The 19738-nt window shown below is 37.9% G+C and overlaps 1 protein-coding gene across 1 annotated transcript in view; it reads right to left on the bottom strand.

The window, feature by feature from the left end:
* ATP10A (ATPase, class V, type 10A) overlaps positions 1–19738 on the bottom strand; it is a gene marked incomplete at its 5' end in the record, with an annotated part of 103192 nt that overhangs the window by 25387 nt on the left and 58067 nt on the right. Inside the window, 5 exons of the mRNA XM_010136469.1 lie at positions 4324–4576; positions 5378–5511; positions 7938–8069; positions 8171–8277; positions 14686–14771. Coding sequence (XP_010134771.1) covers positions 4324–4576; positions 5378–5511; positions 7938–8069; positions 8171–8277; positions 14686–14771 — 712 coding nt within the window. The remainder of the gene's footprint in view (positions 1–4323; positions 4577–5377; positions 5512–7937; positions 8070–8170; positions 8278–14685; positions 14772–19738) is intronic.

The raw sequence follows: 19738 nt of genomic DNA on the forward strand, positions 1-19738 counted from the left end.
CTAGGAGGAAGTACTGATTGGAACAATAATTCCGGGATTTAACCAGAGTATATTCCCAATGGGTATTCCATAACTGCCCAGGACATTTATTAATGGGAAAATCATTCTTCCACTTGGAGTGGTCCGTGACACAACCATGCTCCTGAATTAACACTACAAATCAAGAAGAGTCTTTGAAGGAGACCACAGAATGGATTAAAGAATGCAGGTCACACGGATGTGAGGTGGGAATTCTCTTCACTGTATTTAGACTTCTAAATCACAGAGAAATAGGCATGTATTAGACAACAAATGTCGATGTCTAAAACAGGTCTGATGAATTACATCCCACCAATGCTTACTTTTCTCCAGATGACTATCTTCTGTACAAATACCTGGAATTAGGTAACAAGAATTCCATCCCTATCAACATAGTCTCCACAGGGCTGGAATTAATTCCCATAGTTTGATCCCGATCAGCGCATAATCTATTACCACAATATGACCCCAACAATGCAACCTCAACAACGATGAATATTTGCTAGCGCTTGCATCGTGGAACTGTTGCTGAATACAATCACACCTTCCCTCACAGCCTTCACAGTAGTTCCTGAATTCCTCTCTGGTGCTAAACTCTTGCACAGCTGTACCCATGAGTAATACTTTGTATTACCTTCAGTTGGCAAAGAGATTCTTTCCCACAATGGTGCAATTTATTGGCCTCCATTATTCATATTTTTGTCCCCTCTTCTCTAGACTAAACCCATGCAATACTCCTGGGCATAGCACCATCAGCCTCAGAAGAAACCTAACGCTCTAATCAGAGAATTCTGTAGGAAAATGTTTTCACCATCGAATTAATGAAAACCGCCCCTTGTTCCCCATACTACCTAAAAAAAGTACTAAGTCTTGTTCAGGGTTTCAGTTTTTATTTCCCAAGCATTTAATTGTTTCAGCCATGTGTAAGGTCCACATAAGCCTCTGTGATGAAAACCATGATTAACATGCCCACGTCTGATGTAAAACAGGAGTCTCACTCATAATCATAAAGCTCACATTTCCATGGGGCATTTACAGGGCTTTGTGGAACAAATTTTCAAAGAAAATAAAGACACTCCCACTGCTCAAGAAAAAGATATGCCACCTCAAATATGCCAAATCTAACACAGCATAGTATATGCCTTTTAAGTAGCTCCCAAACCCAAACAAATTGTGCACTGCATACATTGGGAGAAGAAGAAGGGGAAAGACCAAGCTACGCAAAAAGGAAGTCACATGCATTGCTTAATGTACTAGTGGAAGGAACTCAGAGATGATGATGACAAATGCAGTATAACAGACCCTGCAGAGTAGAGAATAATGGTATAACTGCTCAAAACTGTGAACAAAGTTTAGGGAGAAAAGCTTATAATGCAGCATACAGAAAATCTGTGAAGGCTATACACAATCTGTTGATTGAGTAATTAACAGATATGTAGCAGTCCTAGGTTATGCAGAAAAAATGCTTCAACAGAAAATTAAAGTTTTAGTGTGAGGAAACTTCAGACCTCCATCTGTCACTGTAGGCATAACCTTCCCCCTTTGTGTGTGCATGGCTGAGCCCCAGAATATAGGGCCTCTAGACGACTTCAGAGGAAGACTTGCCAGAACTCCTTAGCATGGGAAAAAGTGTTCTACATCTTAGCCTTGTTCTTGGATGTGACTAAATGGAGGTGTTTTGACTGAAATTTCTCCCAAGGAATTCATGCCTGAGGCAAACATCTGGCATGGAAAACTTGAACCAAATAGTTAAAAGTTTTGTAAAACTATCCATAACTGGAAACAGGATCTTATCATGAGAAGGGTCAAGCAACTGGAATAAGAGGCACTGCTACTCAGACACGGTAGAATAACAAACTTAGGCCACAGAGCTCAGAACAAGGGTGTTTCCTTCCTGACCTACCTGCTTTTATAGTAGAAAATTACCTGTTATCTTCAGCTTTTGAATATTGACTCTTGTACAACAATTTAAAACTAATTTCTTCACCTAAAGTGCTACTCAGAGTTTGATTCCAAGTAACAAACCACTAGGCCAGAAAAATTACTCAGATGATAGATAAGTGAAGACACAGATCATCTTTGAAATAGGTGAGAAAAGGCAGATGTATTTTACTTGGTTTTCCTGCATGTAGCACAGCCTCAGATCACTTGACAAGGGAAAGATTTTAGGATTTTCAAATTCATTAAGTGTTCGGCATGAGTTATAACATATGCCCCAAAACCTCAGAGGGGAATTCAGATACTCTGGTATAAGACACTGAAAAGCAGCTGACAAATCATTTGCAAGTAAGCACACAGCAATGAAATGTTGCTGATGCACTCCCTTAAACCAGAAAGAGCTGTGATAGGTGTTTTACCATATCTAAACAAGAAGGTTTCAGCAGCGCAAGATATAAGAGATGGTTAGAAAAGAGCTAACTAAAGACTTGAATGAAGAATAGTTTTTATTGTGTTATTAATTCTGATTACAGGAAATAAAATCAATAAAAATTATCAAAATTTTATACAGAATGACAGAGAAAGACCTATTTTCTGTAGAGGAGAAAAAAAAAAGAATAAAATCCTGTGTACGAAATACTGTGTAAAAATTCTGTGTCAATTTAAAAAATGTATTTGTCAGAAACTTTATACTGACGGGATTTGCAAGAAAGCCCAAACATGGCCATATGTGAAAAGAGTGACCAAGAAAAGAATCAGTTTATTTTATGTACTTATCTGACACTTCTGTTTGTAGTGAAATTCACTCTGCTTTCATTAATATTTATATTGTAATCTGAAATCATAAGAGCAATGCATGCCCAAACTTAGATTTCTGTTAAATACATTACATTTCAAGACAAAAGACCTGAAACTCAGTACTCAAATTCAGGAGCCTCAGTTTGGCCTACGTATTAGCTGATGATACTAAGCTCAAAAAAATACCCTTTCCAGGCTGTTTAAGTTGGCAGTACCATCACCCATCCTCCAAGGAACAGAGTACACTCTGAAATCAGCATAAACAAGAAAACAATCAATGGTGAGGAAGAATGAATAATCAGTGCGGCACAAGCTGAATTAGGAGTCCGGAAACATATTCTTAAGTCTAATTCTTCTCTCTGTCTTACCTACAGTACAGAGGTAGAAAGTCACAGCTTCTCCCTGCTTAAGTTCTTCATTCTGTAACACTGGGATAATAACACTACCCAAACATCTAGTTTTTGAAAAAGAGTGCCTTAAATGTAAGTACTACTTTAAAGTAAGAGGAAAAAAGAACAATCCCTGCATAATCCAAGACTTCAAAATACCTTTTTCCAAATCAAAATCTTGTGAACTCTCCAAAGCATGTTTTAGATTTTCCAGTCTATTTTCATTATTTCTCTTATTCTGTATCTTATTTGTAAACTGAACTTCTGTAATGGTCTTTCCGAAAACTTGCTGAGCAGTCATTTCTATATGTTATGTTGATTAAGAAACTTATTTTTTGCAAACAGGAGTTCAATACTGTAGCTATCAATATTTTCCTACATACAGACAGAGTGATTTGAAGAGTTAAGATCTGTTATATCACAAATGATAACAAAATCTTAGTGGAAAATAACACAAATTACAAAGAAATCACAAAACAGGAAATCACATCATAATTTTAGAAGGGTGATGAGATGAGAAAAGGATGACAACCCTCACATTCCCTTGTCACAAAGAGTGACTTTTTAGTGTTTCAGGAACCTGATACTTGAGGACATGCTCTCAACTGCAGTGTTCATACAGAAGTGAAGATACCTTAGCACAGACACTTGTCACACAGGAGCACTGAAAAGAATCTGACAAAGGTAACATAAAATATGCTATATTAGATCAGATTATGTTTCTTGATACTATGAAAACCAGAAGTTTTTTTACATCTATTTCTCAAGACAAAAGGATAATCTCATTCCATACATTCAATCAGACACTAATCTGACTGTATGCTTAAAAACTGGTATTTTACATAGTATACTTCAAACACACCAGATGATTGTGATACCAACAGCACTATTCAATTTGTTTAAATTAGCCATGTGCTCAAGTGCTTTACTGTATCAGGAGCTAAAGCCAGAAGCTTTAACTGTCTTGACAACATGCTGTAAATGTTACAGTACACTTTGATAAGATTGTCATTGCTAGCTGCACTCAGCCATCAAATTATACCAATGTGAAAACAGCTATTGCAGAGTTTGCTGAGTGGATACATGCAATTCCTTTTGGTTTTATTTCTGATTTAAGATTACAGTAATTTCTATATCTACTTCAGATTGCCCAAAGCACAGCTGTTAGACAGAAGCTCACCGTTATCATCATGGGAATACTCTATTCCAGAAACAGTGCATCTTCGGAAAACCATCTTGTTTTCAGTAAGTGTCCCAGTCTTGTCTGAAAAGATAAACTGCACCTGACCTAGGTCTTCTGTGATATTTAAAGCTCGGCACTGCAGCTGAGAATCTGTTTCTTCATCATATAAATCTTTATCTTGATGAATAAAATACACTTGGCAGATTTTAACAATTTCAATGGATACATACAAAGAAATTGGAATCATAACCTAGAATACACAAAAAGAAAGAGAATTGGAAGAAAACAGAAGGAAAAATACAATGAACTAGTAAAATCTAGTTAAATTGGTATTAGACTAGACTAGAACATAAAGATGTTAAGTACTTTAAGCATTTACTGTAAACTTATTACCATGTTTGAAAAGAGTTTATTTACTGTGTTAGATAGGGAACACCTATGGTGAATTGCAGATGTGAAATGCATTATTATTTCTAGAAGGGTGATTATCAGAACTTGAACAGAAGAAAATTTTTTTTAGGCAAATATGGTAGTTTCAACTGGAATAAAGTTAATTTTCTTCATAGTAGCTGGTATAGTATTGTGCTTCGGACCTCATTCCCTAGGAAGGGATCCCAGTTGCTTGGCTTCCCTACCCTCCAATTCCAAGCTACTGGCCCCATTATCCCAGCGTCGGAGCAGCCAGGTGACAACGTGCTCACCTAGGGAAGACCCAAGGCCGACCCGTACGGATAAGGTTCTAGTAGACACTACTGCACAGTGTACCCTAATGTTATCAAATTATAAAGAGGGAGACCCATTCGTATTTCCGGAGTGACAGGGCAGGCCACAGTTTGCTTTTACTTGGAGGGCTCCCAGTACCCTTGGAATTGACTGTCCCAGGGGTTGACTACCACCCAGAAATCTGCCCCAAGGCTGGAGAGTTATGAATGGCAGAGTGTGTGGCTTCTTACATGCCTTAGTGGTAGAAAGGGTACTACACATACTGCACATTCATAGCTTTGTTATAGCAAACTATGAACCGAGGTGACAGCATGTACAACTTGATTACCTGGAAAACTATGATCACTGTTAGAAATAAATACACTGAAGCTAAAACAGGAGATAAATATTTGCCATCAGGCCCTGGAACATCAAAAATTGGTTTATTCTTCTCACCATATTGCCATACCCATAGGCCATGACCTGCAGAAGAGTTGAAATAGAAAAAATATGCAAATTAACTCCAAAGGAAAATGCTTATGGTATGAATTTGTTTTTAGAGTTGAGTTACATAAGGAAGTGGTATTTGTTTTCAACTATTCTGCATAACTTTTGGAAAAGGTCCCAAACCCATGGTTTTTTCTGCCTTGGGATTTGGGGTTGAGAAAGGGATTTGATGGGCCTTAAGGACTGCATGCAAGATTCGTTTCATATAACTTTTATCTAAATAAAGTGAGCTGGCTAGTCTAAATCAGTAGTTTAGGCTCTTCCTGTAATCAGCAGAGAAAACTAAACTTCTTCAAAAAATGTTCCATTTGATGTGTTATAATGAAAGAACTCCATTGACTACACTAGGTACATCACTAGCCGGCCATCACTAAACTGCTTTCAGCTGGATAAAGTCAGAAGAGACTTTAATCTTACTGTGTGAACCTTACCCACCACATCTACAGAACTAATGAAGTAACAGTACCAGCAGAGTCAAGAGCATGGAAGCTGAGTAACTAAGAACAGAAGAAATTCTAAGCCTTGCTTAACATAGTATTGGTTTTGGTTTAATTGATTGTGCTGGTAACTAAATAAAGATAAGGTTATTTTTATTATTTTGGGAAAATGACATTCTTGTAGAAGAGACAGAAAGTTGCCTTTTTAAATTCAACACTAGGTTTTGCAGCCCTAGAAGACCTAAAATGGTATGCCTGATGTTTACAAGGTGAAAAACAAGGAAGAATTCCCTCATGATAAGCGGTATTCAAACTATCTTCACTATTTGTTAGAAATCAATAAAGAAGGACAAAGGTCTTCTTTAAAAGTAATCTTTTGTAAGCCACACCTGACAAGATCGTTTACATCTTGATACATAAACCCAGCACTGAACTCTCAAAAAACAGAAGCAATAATTAAGCCAGGTAAGGAAATTATTTTGTCCCTGTACTACCAATACGAGAATATCACTATACTGCTGTCTTTATTGATGTCTATATTTTTATTCTTGAGAGCAAAAATTGGAAGCCCCACACTGAGAATGACCTACATCAAGACTTGTTTTATAAATATCCAAACTCAGATTTTCAAAAGAATTAGTTGTGTCATAACTCTCTTGACAGAAGGTACAAAAATTGCCTGATTTACAGAACACAGCTTTGCACATGTTGAAGCATCAGGCACCTCTGGTTTCCAAGGGCTCAAGCAAATTTCTTCCCAGCTCTTTTCGGTTATTACCACCTCCAGCACTTTGCTCTGGCCCCTCTGCTAGTAGCTTCCAGCCTTGTCACAGAAGTGACAGAAGGGAAGGTGCATGTGCTACCCACTGTCTACCTGCCACCTCCTCTCGTTCACATTCACGCGCCTCAGGAGTTTCATATGAACTGAAGCCAATGCAGCGTACATGGTGCTGCCACTGCTGTGGGGGCACCACCTTGGACACACTGGCAGAGGGGACAGCTGTAGCCAGTGAATTTCTGCAATTAAGCCTACCAGGGCACTTCAGCCCAGAGGAGTGGGCTCCCCAACACTGAGACACTACAAGAGTGTCATGGACTCAGTGGAAACAAATATGCTGGCTGATTTACAGCTGGAAATACGCATCTTAAAACAGCATTTAACAATGCCTGGAAAAAGGCGCACAGAGATGTATTTAAACGGCGTAAGATTGTTATTAAGCTACACCACGGTTGTCAGGAAACATTCTGGTGTTTACGCCATATGACTCACACACAAACATTACAGAACAGACAAACATTAATGATTTGAAATTCATATGCCATCCATAAATAATATTTTTGGGTGCCAAACATAAAACTCAATTCTTTCTCACAAATTAATAGAAAAATAGCCTGAAGAGTATTAACTTGAACCCCAGCATTTCCTTTATGAAGTCTAGAGAGTCTTCTACTGGATTTATGCAGAAATAGACTTTTATTTATTTCTTCTATGTTAAAGCTGCAGCCTTAGGGACAGCGTCTCAATGTTGTGCACTGTGCCCTTGATTTAATAAATAGTACTGGGGAACAGCACTGTGCTAATTATGTTTATTCCCTGCTCATATATTACTTTGGTGACTGATCAATGGTGTTTTGCACTCTACCACCTGTAATTTTGAGGGGACTGCTTATAGAGTGGCTTCTTTTCTTTTGGACTTGACATTTTTGGATGCTATCAAGCGCAGCAGAATCTCAGCCTTCAAAACTCTGGTACTAATAACATATTTGATACTAAGAAGCTATTTAGGTGATCTTATGTATCAAGACATCTTTATTTAAAAGAAGAAAACCCAACAAAAATTGGACAGTATGGAGGCAGCTTTATCAATTTCATGTTTTGGTAGATACATATGTTTCTGGTAAAGTTAGGTACATGAATCGCGAAACAGTCTAACACGCAAGTTTCTACTTTTATAGAGCACTTACCAATGGCAGAAAACAGACACATGATTAGAAGTATGAGGACACACCAAAGGACATCGGCATTCATCTGTCTTTCAAGCTTACTGCGCTTGTAACGGGGTCCATTATTATTTAACAGAGCTTTGGTCTCATGCCCTGCAGAAGCAATTTCATCAAATGATGTCATACAGATCTTTATTATTAAAGGAAAATATAAAAAGGCGCTATGCCTCATCAGACAGAAAACCAGCTTTTACCTGCATAGATTACTATTCCTGCAACCTCTTCTGTATTTCTAACGGTACATCCACGTAACAAAAGATTTTCTTTGAACAGTCCATCCCTTTTTCCACTTTTATGTACACTGCAGAAAATTTAAAAACAGAACAAAGCACAGCTTGTCAAAACATTAAGCTTGTTAAATCATACCACTCTGTAATATAACAAGCCCAGGAAACATCTTCAAAGTTTAAGAAATTTTGTCAATCCGATGGTGAAATACTTCTTTAGATCTTCCTCCTGGGAAGATTTTCTGTTAACAGACTTTGAAAACTGAGAATACCTACCCAAGAATCCTAGATGTGCAGCAGACCAGCTGGAGCAGTACCAGTTGTTGTTGGATATAAAAATGTACTGGACCAATACTCACTAGAGATACGCAGGTCAAATCTAGAGCATACGTGCAGCCTATCTAATGCTTTGAAAATGCATTGGACTTTCTGTGCGTGTGCAAACTGACTGGGCAGTCACCGTTAATCCAGTGCACCTAATGTAGTCCACCTAGTCCAGAGCAGCTGTGTTGTGCATGTGGTTAATTCATTATTCACTTGTTTTTTATCAAAGAAATCCTAGAAAGAAATATGGTGAAATTGAGAAAGGACTGTGTTTCAGAAGCAGCGATACTAAGGAAGATGTGCCACGGATAATACGCATCATTTCGGTGAAAAAGAAAGGAAAAAAATTCCATGTGTTTATCAGTGAGAACAAGAGAAATTCCTATGAGAAGTGTCTCACCGACTCTCTAAGATGAAATGGCCTGTGCCCTGATGACTCTTGTTGACTAGCAGCAAAACACACGAGAAAAATGGAACAAAGTAACATTTCCACCACAAGTTATTGTCTGCTGTGTATGGACTGACTCAAGTTTCAGCTGACAGAGAAATCTAGAAAACAGTCCTTTGAGAATTATCAGTCACCAGGGAAATGCAAAAAATAACAACAAATAATAATAAAAAAAGCATTAGAATGTTTTATTAGGCAAAAAAGTCAAGCCAAATAATCATTTCAAGCCTTTTCTAAGTGAACAAAAATATAATTTAATCAACTTCAGTTTGCCAATGCCTTGGAGGAGATTAAAGCAAAGCCTGAAAAGTTTAAATGTTCTGCCTTCACTTTCAGAGCATCAAAACCATTACACTTTCAAAATCTAAAAACCAGACTGCAATAAAAAGCTAGTAAAAGCTGAGAGTTCAAGAGAAATCCCGGAAAAGCACATGTGCTAAACTGAAATTAACACTGTGCTTCTGCAATGTCAAATTTTACGGCTACCTGGATTTGAGCATTTAAAATCCTATGTTCCCTGAAATCTGCAAACTGGCTTAGAATTGCACCCTTTACTAAAAGGTGGAGTTCTTTTTATTCGCTTCCTATTTTCTAAGCAAGATATAACACCTTAGTTGTATCTTCATATGTCTCTCTGATTGTTATAATATTTTCTTTTTATAAATGAGGACCAAAAATTTTAACTTTAGCACATGCTTCTAGGATCTGAGGCCTCAAGTACTAAATAAAATATCCTGATAGCTAAGGATGAAAAAGTTCACATTAGTGAATCCTTTGTACTCTTCCCCAGTCTGGTAGGACCACCTGTAGATTATGCCGTTATGCCAGTTATGCTATGTAGGTTACAGACAATGCTTCTATATACATATATATTCATACATACGTATATTTATACAGAAAAACAGACACAGTTCTTTTTACTGCAGTATAATATATCATACCCAACCCTGCTCAAAACCATAAATTAATTAAAAGCATTGGAGTTTCAGGTGTGCTTTGCTTTTCATGGTAGGAATGGAGAGAAAGCAGTGGGACAGCTGAGGCAGCTGCAGCAGTGATAACATCTGACTAGAGACCAGAAACAAATGGAGAAGGGAAGAAGTAGATAATACCAAGTTTGCAATTCTGATAAGAAACCTAAGGGTTTTTTTCTTTTTATCAGGAGAAAACTTGCCCTGGTCAGCCCATCCTCCCTGCTGGCCTCTCTCAAGAAGAGACATTTGCGCTCCTGTCCTCTTCAGCAAACCTCCTCAGCCTACTGCCTCACCTTTTGCCAAAGGAGCTTCAAAACTGAGGGCTGCTCATCAGCCCTCTTGCAGTATGCCAATAGGTGTCAGTACTGATTGCCAGCTGGAAAATTACCCAAATTTGGCTGAGCTTAAACTATGGGAAATAATTTCTTAATGATTCCAACACTGTAGAAATGACACTACTATCAGGATTCTGCCGTTCCTGATTTTTAAGGCTGAATTCCACATTAGCCTTTCTTGTAAATCGTAAGGATGTTAGTATGAATTTCCAATAAAGTCTCCAAGCAATACTTACTATTCCTGTTAATAAATGTGGCTTTTAAAAGATAAACCTACTTAAGAAGTAATTGCTCTGCTTTATGATTTTATAGCCTTTGTCAATTTTTTAAACTTCACAGTAACAGAGGATTGTGACAGTTATGTTGCACATGGCAACCTTTATATACAATTCCTTGTGTATTTGTTCTGTACAATTACATATTTGTTCTTACTGTCTTGGCTTATACAACTGCTCCAAAGCAATGGTACAACACCTGAAGTCAAGACCCCACTCGACTGCCCTCACCCACAGGCTGCATCTTCTCACCACAGCTCATCCTTACGTGCATTTGGTACTGCTTTTTACTTTTCCACATCCAACTCACTGTTTACTTCTTGTCTGCACTCACTCCCAGTGACTCACTAAAGGAACATAGAAATAAAGCAATCTGGCACTGATGACAAAAGGAAGAAAAAATTACAGACATAAAGGTCTGGATCAAAAAATTAATGAAAACTAGAGTTAGATAAAACTGCTCACTTTGATAACAAACACACCAAGGATACTACTTCTTTATGCCTGAGCTGAGAGATGGCTTACATCCCATTTCTAGCCCTGCAGTTACAAACTTTAAGCTTGTACAGAGGCTGAACAGTTTGTTTTTCCCCTTTCTGGATTCAGGCCAGTATAACTTTGGAGGCCAAGAAGGAAACTTTTCTCTGTCAGTATTTAAAACAGCGGCTGGCTGAAGCTGCTCAGATGCCTGGAATGCGAAGGCTAACCCACAAGGAAAGGCACTGGCAAGCGCAGGTGCAATGCTCTTTTTCTCTGCAATTTCTCACACAGATGACACTGCAAATATGCAGTATCTAAACATCTAAAATACACATGTACCATGAGTTAGGAGAAATAGGCAGACCAGATGCAGTTAGCTCCTGCACTGTGAAAGAGTTTGTGTAGAAATAAGCTGCCTGGTTTAACACAGTGATGCAAAAATAAGTCCTATGGTAGCTCACTTCAGCATTCTATTCTATTTTTCTTATTACACGTTACCAGCATTAAATAACAAGGTGACATACCAAAACTGTATTCAAAAGATATTATTTTCTTTCACACTCTGGTTTCTCAAGCATCTTACAAAGCAAACGGTAGAATGGCATTACTTTCCAAGGCTTGACACTCCCAAAGAAAATAAACAAACACAGTATCAGTGCACATCATGAGGCAGAATCTTCCTGACTCTCAATTCTGACCAAACTCGGTCTAGGTTGGTTTTCTTCTGAGCAGAAGCACTGTCACTATAGCACATTAAAGAGACATCACTGTATAGATTTACACATCTTTTTCTTTAAAGAATTGTAACATGATTTTGTATTAATTTGGTTTTGTTATCTTACGACAAGCTTTACACACATGTAACCATATTATTGTTATTATAATATCTTGCTATACTTATATCAGTATGATCAGATAAAGTTTTCTGTTCTTGTCTAATAATAAAATTTTTACTTTCAAAGAAAAGCTGAAGAGCCAGAATGCCAACTACTAATTCTCCTTTTCTCTTGCTGTTTCTTTATACACACAAAAAGCTAGAAGCAAGATATTAAAGGCAATTTTGTTATTTTTGGAACCTGGCATGGGAGTTTTGAATGTTTGCCATGCATACTGTACATAACCTGGCTAGACCCATACAGGCAGGGGTCACGTTAGATTTTATTCCATTCTTTTTATAAGGAAGACTTCTTATAGGGTAAATAAAAATGAGGAAGTATGCTTGGGATATCTGAGGCTGCAGAAACTGCAAAACAGTATTACAGCAAGTACCTGAGTAGTAGTGGTAGCTGCCTGCCCGTGTGCACACCCAGAGTGTGATCAATGCAGACTGTGCCAATATAACCAAATGAATAATATGTAGCACGGTGCATGCTACACTTTTGCAGTATAGGTACAGTATAGACACAGTATAGGACCAGGTCTGTCTCAAGGCAATACTTTTGTGACTTTTTATTATCATGTTTCCTTTTACCTGGGCCTGCCTGTGCTACATTGGTTACCTACGGTGATCGCATTTCAGAATAACTGTGGGGAAAAGAATTTTGACATGTTTACAACACACACCCAAATATATCTATTCCCGGAAAGATTTGTCAGTGCAGATATTAGAACCAAAGGAGCTCTTCATATTTCAGACAGAAAAAAAAAAAAGTCTTAATCAAAACCGGAAACCTAGTAAGTGGTCAAAACTTCCAGTAAACTTTGACAGTTACGTTTCAGCGTGACTTTTACATATGGATCTCTTGAAAGTCTATTATTTCAAAGACCCGTATTTAAATAGCTCAGTAACATTTCTTTTCAGTTGAACTGTTATCAGCTGGGAGCTAGCTGCACCTTTCTTTCAATCTTACCAGTGACTACTGGTAAGGTCTTGAACAAGAGTTAAGACTGGAGTTTGACATGGCAATGACATGTTTCAATTCAGATGTGCTTATTACTATTCATCTTTCTAATGTATGATTTGAAACAGACCCATGATTTCATGATACTTATGAAGGAAATCTAAAAAGAGGCGTAAAAAAGCCTTCTACCATGATAAATGAGGCTGGCTGATAGGTTATTTGTTAAGGGGCTGGTCCCTGCTCTTTACTTTGAATGGTCCATAGTGCTTTAATTGTAAATCTCTTGCAGCATAGCTGATGAGAACAGGAAATCACTTGATTCTTTCTGCCAGATTCAAAACTGATGGCTTTTTGCTGTGTCAAAATATATTCACATCATTTGTAAAACATTAAAATACAAAGATTAAACAGAATAAATACTGAACAACAATCTTCCAGAAGGTACTACCGTGCTTTCAGCTACATAATTCAAATGGTTCTGCAACTTCTATGCTACAGACGTTTCCACATGGAGTATGTAAGTAAATATATAATGAAAGACAAATTTATGCATACCTTCTACAATATTCAACCTTTGCTCAATATTTTGGGGACTAAGATTCACACACACAAAGGGTGCTAGAAAAGCTGCCAAATTTTCCATTTCCATATCTGGAAAGGTCATTTTTGCAGTAAAGCAGGCTCTCTATTAATGTAGACAGTTACACACCCTCATACAGCAATGTCTATTACTAAATTTTTAATTTTAAATGAACTGTAGGCCTTTGTGCTGCTAAATAAAGGAACACATTTTTCCACACTACAGCTTGATGTAGTTTCAAAAAACCTGTCCTGACTTACACCAGTTGACAGCATATCCTCCACAATCTGAAAGTAGTAACTGAAGTGGTAAATAGCATCACTACAGAAAACTTGCTAGCTCCAGCAATTTACCTTGTGCCATTTATGCAATTCAATACTGCTTATCACTTCTAATCAATACTGGTGATAAATCATTGTATTCTAAACAGAATTACTGTCTATTTAACTCGCTTCTTTAAAATTCAGACAAAAATTAAGTATCCTGGGCTCTCACTCTCCATGTGGTTACAGACTGTGGAAAAATAAGTCACGCAAAAGTGCATATCCTAAGTCAACACTATTGGCATGCTTACAAACCACAGTCCTGGCTACACTAGAAGCAAATTACTTTGCACATGGTAAAGCACTTGCTTCTGAGCAGGACTGACTGGGCACAGATGAACACTCCATCAACGCAAGTCTGTTTGTTTAAGTGGCCATAGGTAATGTACCAGCACATACATCATGTGAGCCAATTCTTTTATTTTGTCTGAATGAGAGGAAACGAATACCATCATAGTGGTGAAAATATCAGTTTTGCCTTCTAACTTTCCTTAATGACACTTACATTAAAAGAAACATCAAAGAGACCCATCTTCACAGAAGCAGTGTACAACAGATTTTGTTTGTTGACTCTCTTGGACTGGTTTTCTATTTCCTCCCACTTCCAGATAGACTTTTTTGATCCATGGAGAGAAGAGAAGGGAGAAGAGGGTCTGTAACTGCACTGCTTCATGCATTCAGTTCTGGAGAGTATACTGATCAAAGTTAACAACTAAATCCATCCTAAGGAATGAAAATGTGAGGCTCCTATCTCACCCTGAAGTGAAGATCCTCTAAAAGAGCCTTAAATATGCAGCCCTATTTAGATGCAATGATGAACACAGTCCAAAACAAACCAGCATTTATTTTATTCCATATTGGAGATAAGGAGTGTATACTGAAGGATATTATGAAATACTCACATGTAACCTCGAAACCTACATAAGTCATTGTTTGGCTTCTCGCATTCAATGATACTGGTGAACTTCAGGGGATCAAATTCTGAGTCCTGGAATAATAAAAGTGTTAATTACTTAGGGAAAAGACTTGCAAATTATAACCAAAATCGTCTTCCTCTCTAGCTTTCATAATATGTTAAAGTCCACTTTTTTTTTGAAGGCAATCAAATGAAAGACACTGACCACTGACACTGAAAATCAAAGGGAGCTGGGAACCAAAATTCCTTAGATACCTTCCAAAAATGTCCATTACAAGGATGACTTTTTTGTTGTGCAAGTGGAAGAACATAACCTTTTCCAAGCATTAAATAAAAGATGCTGAGCCCAGAAGTTAAATGAATTTGGTCTGGTCTGGAGTGGAAAAATCAAAATTATCTGGCAAGGCTTGAAATATGCTAGTACCACTATACCTCGTGTTCAGTGAAGCCTCTGAAAATCTAGGACAATAGAAGTCAATATACTACCAATTATGAAAAAGCTGATATGAGCTTCTGAAATATTAGCAAGACTTCCTAATTTTTTTACGCCAATACAGATAAATTACTGCTACAGTAAATTACACACATATAGCAGAATAACTTTTTCCTAATTAACACTTAAAAACCTACTTGATTCTCTAGCTCATTAGTCTGAAACTGGTGATTCTGCTGACATGTACGTTTACCTGTAGTTAGCACCTTGTTGTGTCTGAGGAAAAACATCCTATCACAGCATAATTACTTGAGTTTGTTAAATAAAAATCAAGGTTTTCCCTTCTTTGCCAGACCAAAAAACCTATGCATTGAAATCAGAGATACCTGGTCCTGGTGCTGCTGAGAAGGCTGTTTGTCTTCATCAATGAGGACTACCTTCAGAAAACTGCTTTGCACACCATTTAAATGAAAGAATCAATTGTGAATTATCATATTATTAAGCTTTCAACAGTGATAACACTGTAAATGTTATGTGTTATAATGGTTTTGCTGAGCAGCTCAAGACCCCAATCACTTCTTTATAGAACACACTATGGGAATAGCTGACTGAGAATCAGTAACCAAAGGACAGACACAATCTCTCTGAAATACACAAGTGACTTTTTTTTTTTTTTTTTTTTATATTGACTCTACTCAGAAGAGGTGAAAGACATTAGATTTTAACTAAGGGATAAAAGAAACTAGAGCACATGTCAGCATGACCATTAACACTTGCCTTCATTTTTCTTCCAGTTTCACCTGGAAAAGAAAGACAGAGTATACAGGAGACAGTTAAAACCACCCACACCTGACACTTTTGAAAACCTTTCTGTATTTTCAAGAAACAAGTGATGATAAAGAGAACTGTGAGGATGGGCTGTCACTGAGAGACAGCTACAGCCCACTGGAGGAAAGAATCACTTTTATATGAAAAATTCAGCTTGTAAACAAGGGGGAAAAAAACCACAGGAGTGAAATCAAAGGACAGCTCTGAGCAAAGAAGATTGCTCTGCTGAGAATCAGACTCCCTAAACTACACCAAGGTTGGCAATCAAGTACCTGAGCTTCAGCAAGAAATCTAGATTGTCTTCTCAGCACCAAATACACTGTTGGTGTTTAAGCTCATTAGATATTTCTCCTGGTCAGCCTTAAATTTCTCTAGGTGACTGAAGTTTGATGCTGAGAATGCTCAGAAGCACCTAGTTCTACAAAGGTACATAAGACACCATTAGGATGTAGAATGGGGCACATATTGTAAAGCCATACATTCGCCTGCTTTGACCCTCATTCCTCAGCTGCTCACTTCAGACAAACACCTGCAGATAAAAGGAAAGAATCACTGGATAGAACAGACATCACAAAGCTTTCAGGCCTTGACATCCGAAATATGTTACTACAGCTCCTAAACTATACACTCTGCTTGTATCCTTGCCTTCAGCAAAGGTTCACATTACAGAGATACTATACTAACAGCACGTGCTACACTGCAGCTAGCTTACTTGAGCTTATTGGAGAAGGTGAAGTTCTCACAAGTCACACCAAAGCTTGTTGTACTGTGAAAGTCTGTGTTGTCTATGTAACACCTGCCCTGCTGCCCGAGAATATGATCTTCTTTTCCTTTCTTGCCCAGGTATGCTCCTGGGTAGAAAAAAAATCAAACCGAAAACCAGGAAAAATAATCTACAAGCACTGCTCAAGTTATTTGAGTAATATACTGTCAGACTGCCCAAGTACTGTGTTAAAGAACAGTCACCACTGTAGCTTAAATTGCATTTGTAAATCGCAAGGAAAAGAACAGACTGGAAAGGGAAACATTTTTTATCTTTTTATTATTACATACTATAAATAATACAGTTAATTTAGCACAGATTTTCATTCCATGGTCTTTAAAAAAGAAAAGAAAGAAATCTTAAGATCTTTGATGAATACCCCTGAGGGAATCCCAGAGACACCTAATAACACTGTAACGAAATGCAGGATTTCTATGGCTGCTGAACTCAGCAGAGAGAGCATGGCTTCAGTGCTGTACAGACACAGGAACTTCTGGAGCAATTAGAAGTTTGCAGACTGAATTCCCTTTCTGCTAAGAAAGGCTGCGAGCAAACCCAGCAAACCTCAACTTCACAAGTAAGAAGAAAAAATCTACTTAAAATCTAGACCTAACGTCTTCACAAAAGAAAGTTCTTGCCAAGATCAAAGAGGACTAAACCTACCTGAGCTCCCCAACTCTACCATGCAACACAGTCTTTCTCCCTCCTCTGTTGGATTCTTTTCATTTATGACTCAGTTTTGGAACTAAAAGTCCTTTATAATTACATCTAAATGTCTCTGTGTTTGTGCTTTGTTACAGTTAACTTGAAATATGTGATGATGGTCTTTAACCAGATAATATCTGGGAGGAGATAAATTCTGATTAGAGTAGTAATTTACCTAAGGAAACAAAGTTGCTGGGTTCTGATTTATGGCAAAAGCTCTTTGGTTTATTAATAAATCAAACAGCTCCATCTCTCCCCTGTGAAATGGAAGGGTAGATATACACTGACGACACTGTTTTGATGTGAAAATGCCTTTTAGTAAAATGAAAAAACACGTTAAACATTGTCTGTGTGTGACTGCTTTCAGGGGTTATTAAAGAAGCACGAAGTTAAAAGATTTCACAATGATCAAAGTTTTGATCTTTATTATGCTGATACCCAGACTTCAGCAGCAAATGAAACATACACTGTGATGCTGTTCTCATGTATTAACAGCTAAGTGAAGCTCCAGCTAGACAGAAGTTAAAGCCAGAAGTATTGCTTTTACAGTGCATGGGTCATGATTTGTGTAGTTTTCTGAGTAAAAGTCCATAAAATATTAAATTCACCACCATTGCTTTAACTTTTTTATTACATGGAATTCCTGCATCACTGTAAGGACACAGAAAACAAGATTAAAATATGGTCAGAAACAGAACTTCCCCACATTTTTGTGCAGCAGTTATCGATGTGCCTGATTTTCAGTGTCTTACTTCCCATTTACAGAACTGCTGGACATTACAGCTGTCCTACTCTCAAGAGGAATGAAATGCTCCATGCCTAGACAGAATACAATCTGAACTGATGCTTTCCAGTGCCTAATTTCCCTTAAAACTTGACTTATTTGGTGTTTTCATGGACTCCTAGTGCATATCAACAAGCACAGGTCACTCACAAAAAGCAGCTGGAGGCATTTTTTTTTTTTTCTGAAGGGAGGTAATGGTGTCATATTTATTTTACAGTACTTCTACATGTCTCTCAAATTGTACCTTGTGCACCTCTGATTTGAACAACTGGCTTTCTCATTGACACAAACCTGAGAGAGATTCCCTGATTGCAAATAAGTTCCCTAGAGTATCTGACAAAATTATTGGATGGCAACATCCAGGAATAAATTCTCTTCATGTCAGTCAGATTTTTTTCTGTTAAACAATCTGTTCTCCCTTTGCTACAATGTAAATTTTAATTGCCATCACTAATTCTGAGTCCCTGTAAAACACCAATAAGGCAAAATATCTTGCTTATGCTTAAGGCAGAGTCCTGACTACCAGGTAGTGCTTAATCCGAAGCACAGACTGGTCATTGTTTACATTATAGAAAAACTGTGCTTGAAGGATACACAAAGGTCACTTGGGGAAACAAATCTAAAAGAAGAGCCAGAAATTATCATACTAGTTCCAGTGAGTGCTGACTGAAAAAAGCCAATATGGTGCCACGTATGTCAAAGTCTAAGCAAAATCAAGCATATTCATTAACTTTAAGAGGAAAAAAAGAAACAGCTACCAGAACTGAGAAGTTGTGACTTCTGCATTAACACTCTAAGGCTGCACACAAGCATATCCCCACTTGTCCTCCCTCTAGGACACTCAATCTCGAATTCTCTTTGAGAATGAGATGGATGATATTTAGGAGTCAAGAAATGCAGATTTGGCTTCCATGAAGCTGAAAAAAGATCCGATACCTTATTTTGCTTTGTTCTAAGCAAATGGGACGAGAGTAAACCCCTCTGGCCATGCCAGTGTGCCAAGGTGGCCAACAGCATCCTGGCTTGTATCAGCAATAGCGTGGCCATCAGGAGTAGGGAAGGGATTGTCCCCCTGTACCCGGCACTGATGAGGCTGCACCTAGAATACGTGTCCAGTTTTGGGCCCCTCATGACAAGAAAGACATTGAGGTGCTGGAGTGTGTCCAAAGAAGGGCAACAAAGCTGGTGAAAGGTCTAGAGCACAAGCCCTGTGAGGAGTGGTAGAGGGAACTGGAGTTGTTTAACCCGGAGAAAAGAAGGCTCAGGGGAGACCTCACCACTCTCTACAACTACCTGAAAGGATATTGTAGCCAGGTGGGTGTTTGTCTCTTCTTCTCAGTAATGAGTGATAGGCAAGGAGAAATGTATTCAAGTTGCACCTGGGGAGGTTTAGATTGGATATTGGGAAAAAAATTCTTCACCAAAAGAGTTATGAAACATTGAACAAGCTGCCCAGAAAAGTGGTTAAGTCACCATCCCTGGAGGTATTTAAAAGCCATATTGATGTAGGGATGTGCAGCTCAGGG

This window comes from Buceros rhinoceros, unplaced genomic scaffold (genome assembly GCF_000710305.1).
Source record: "Buceros rhinoceros silvestris isolate BGI_N320 unplaced genomic scaffold, ASM71030v1 scaffold6390, whole genome shotgun sequence".
In the NCBI taxonomy this organism is placed as follows: domain Eukaryota; kingdom Metazoa; phylum Chordata; class Aves; order Bucerotiformes; family Bucerotidae; genus Buceros; species Buceros rhinoceros.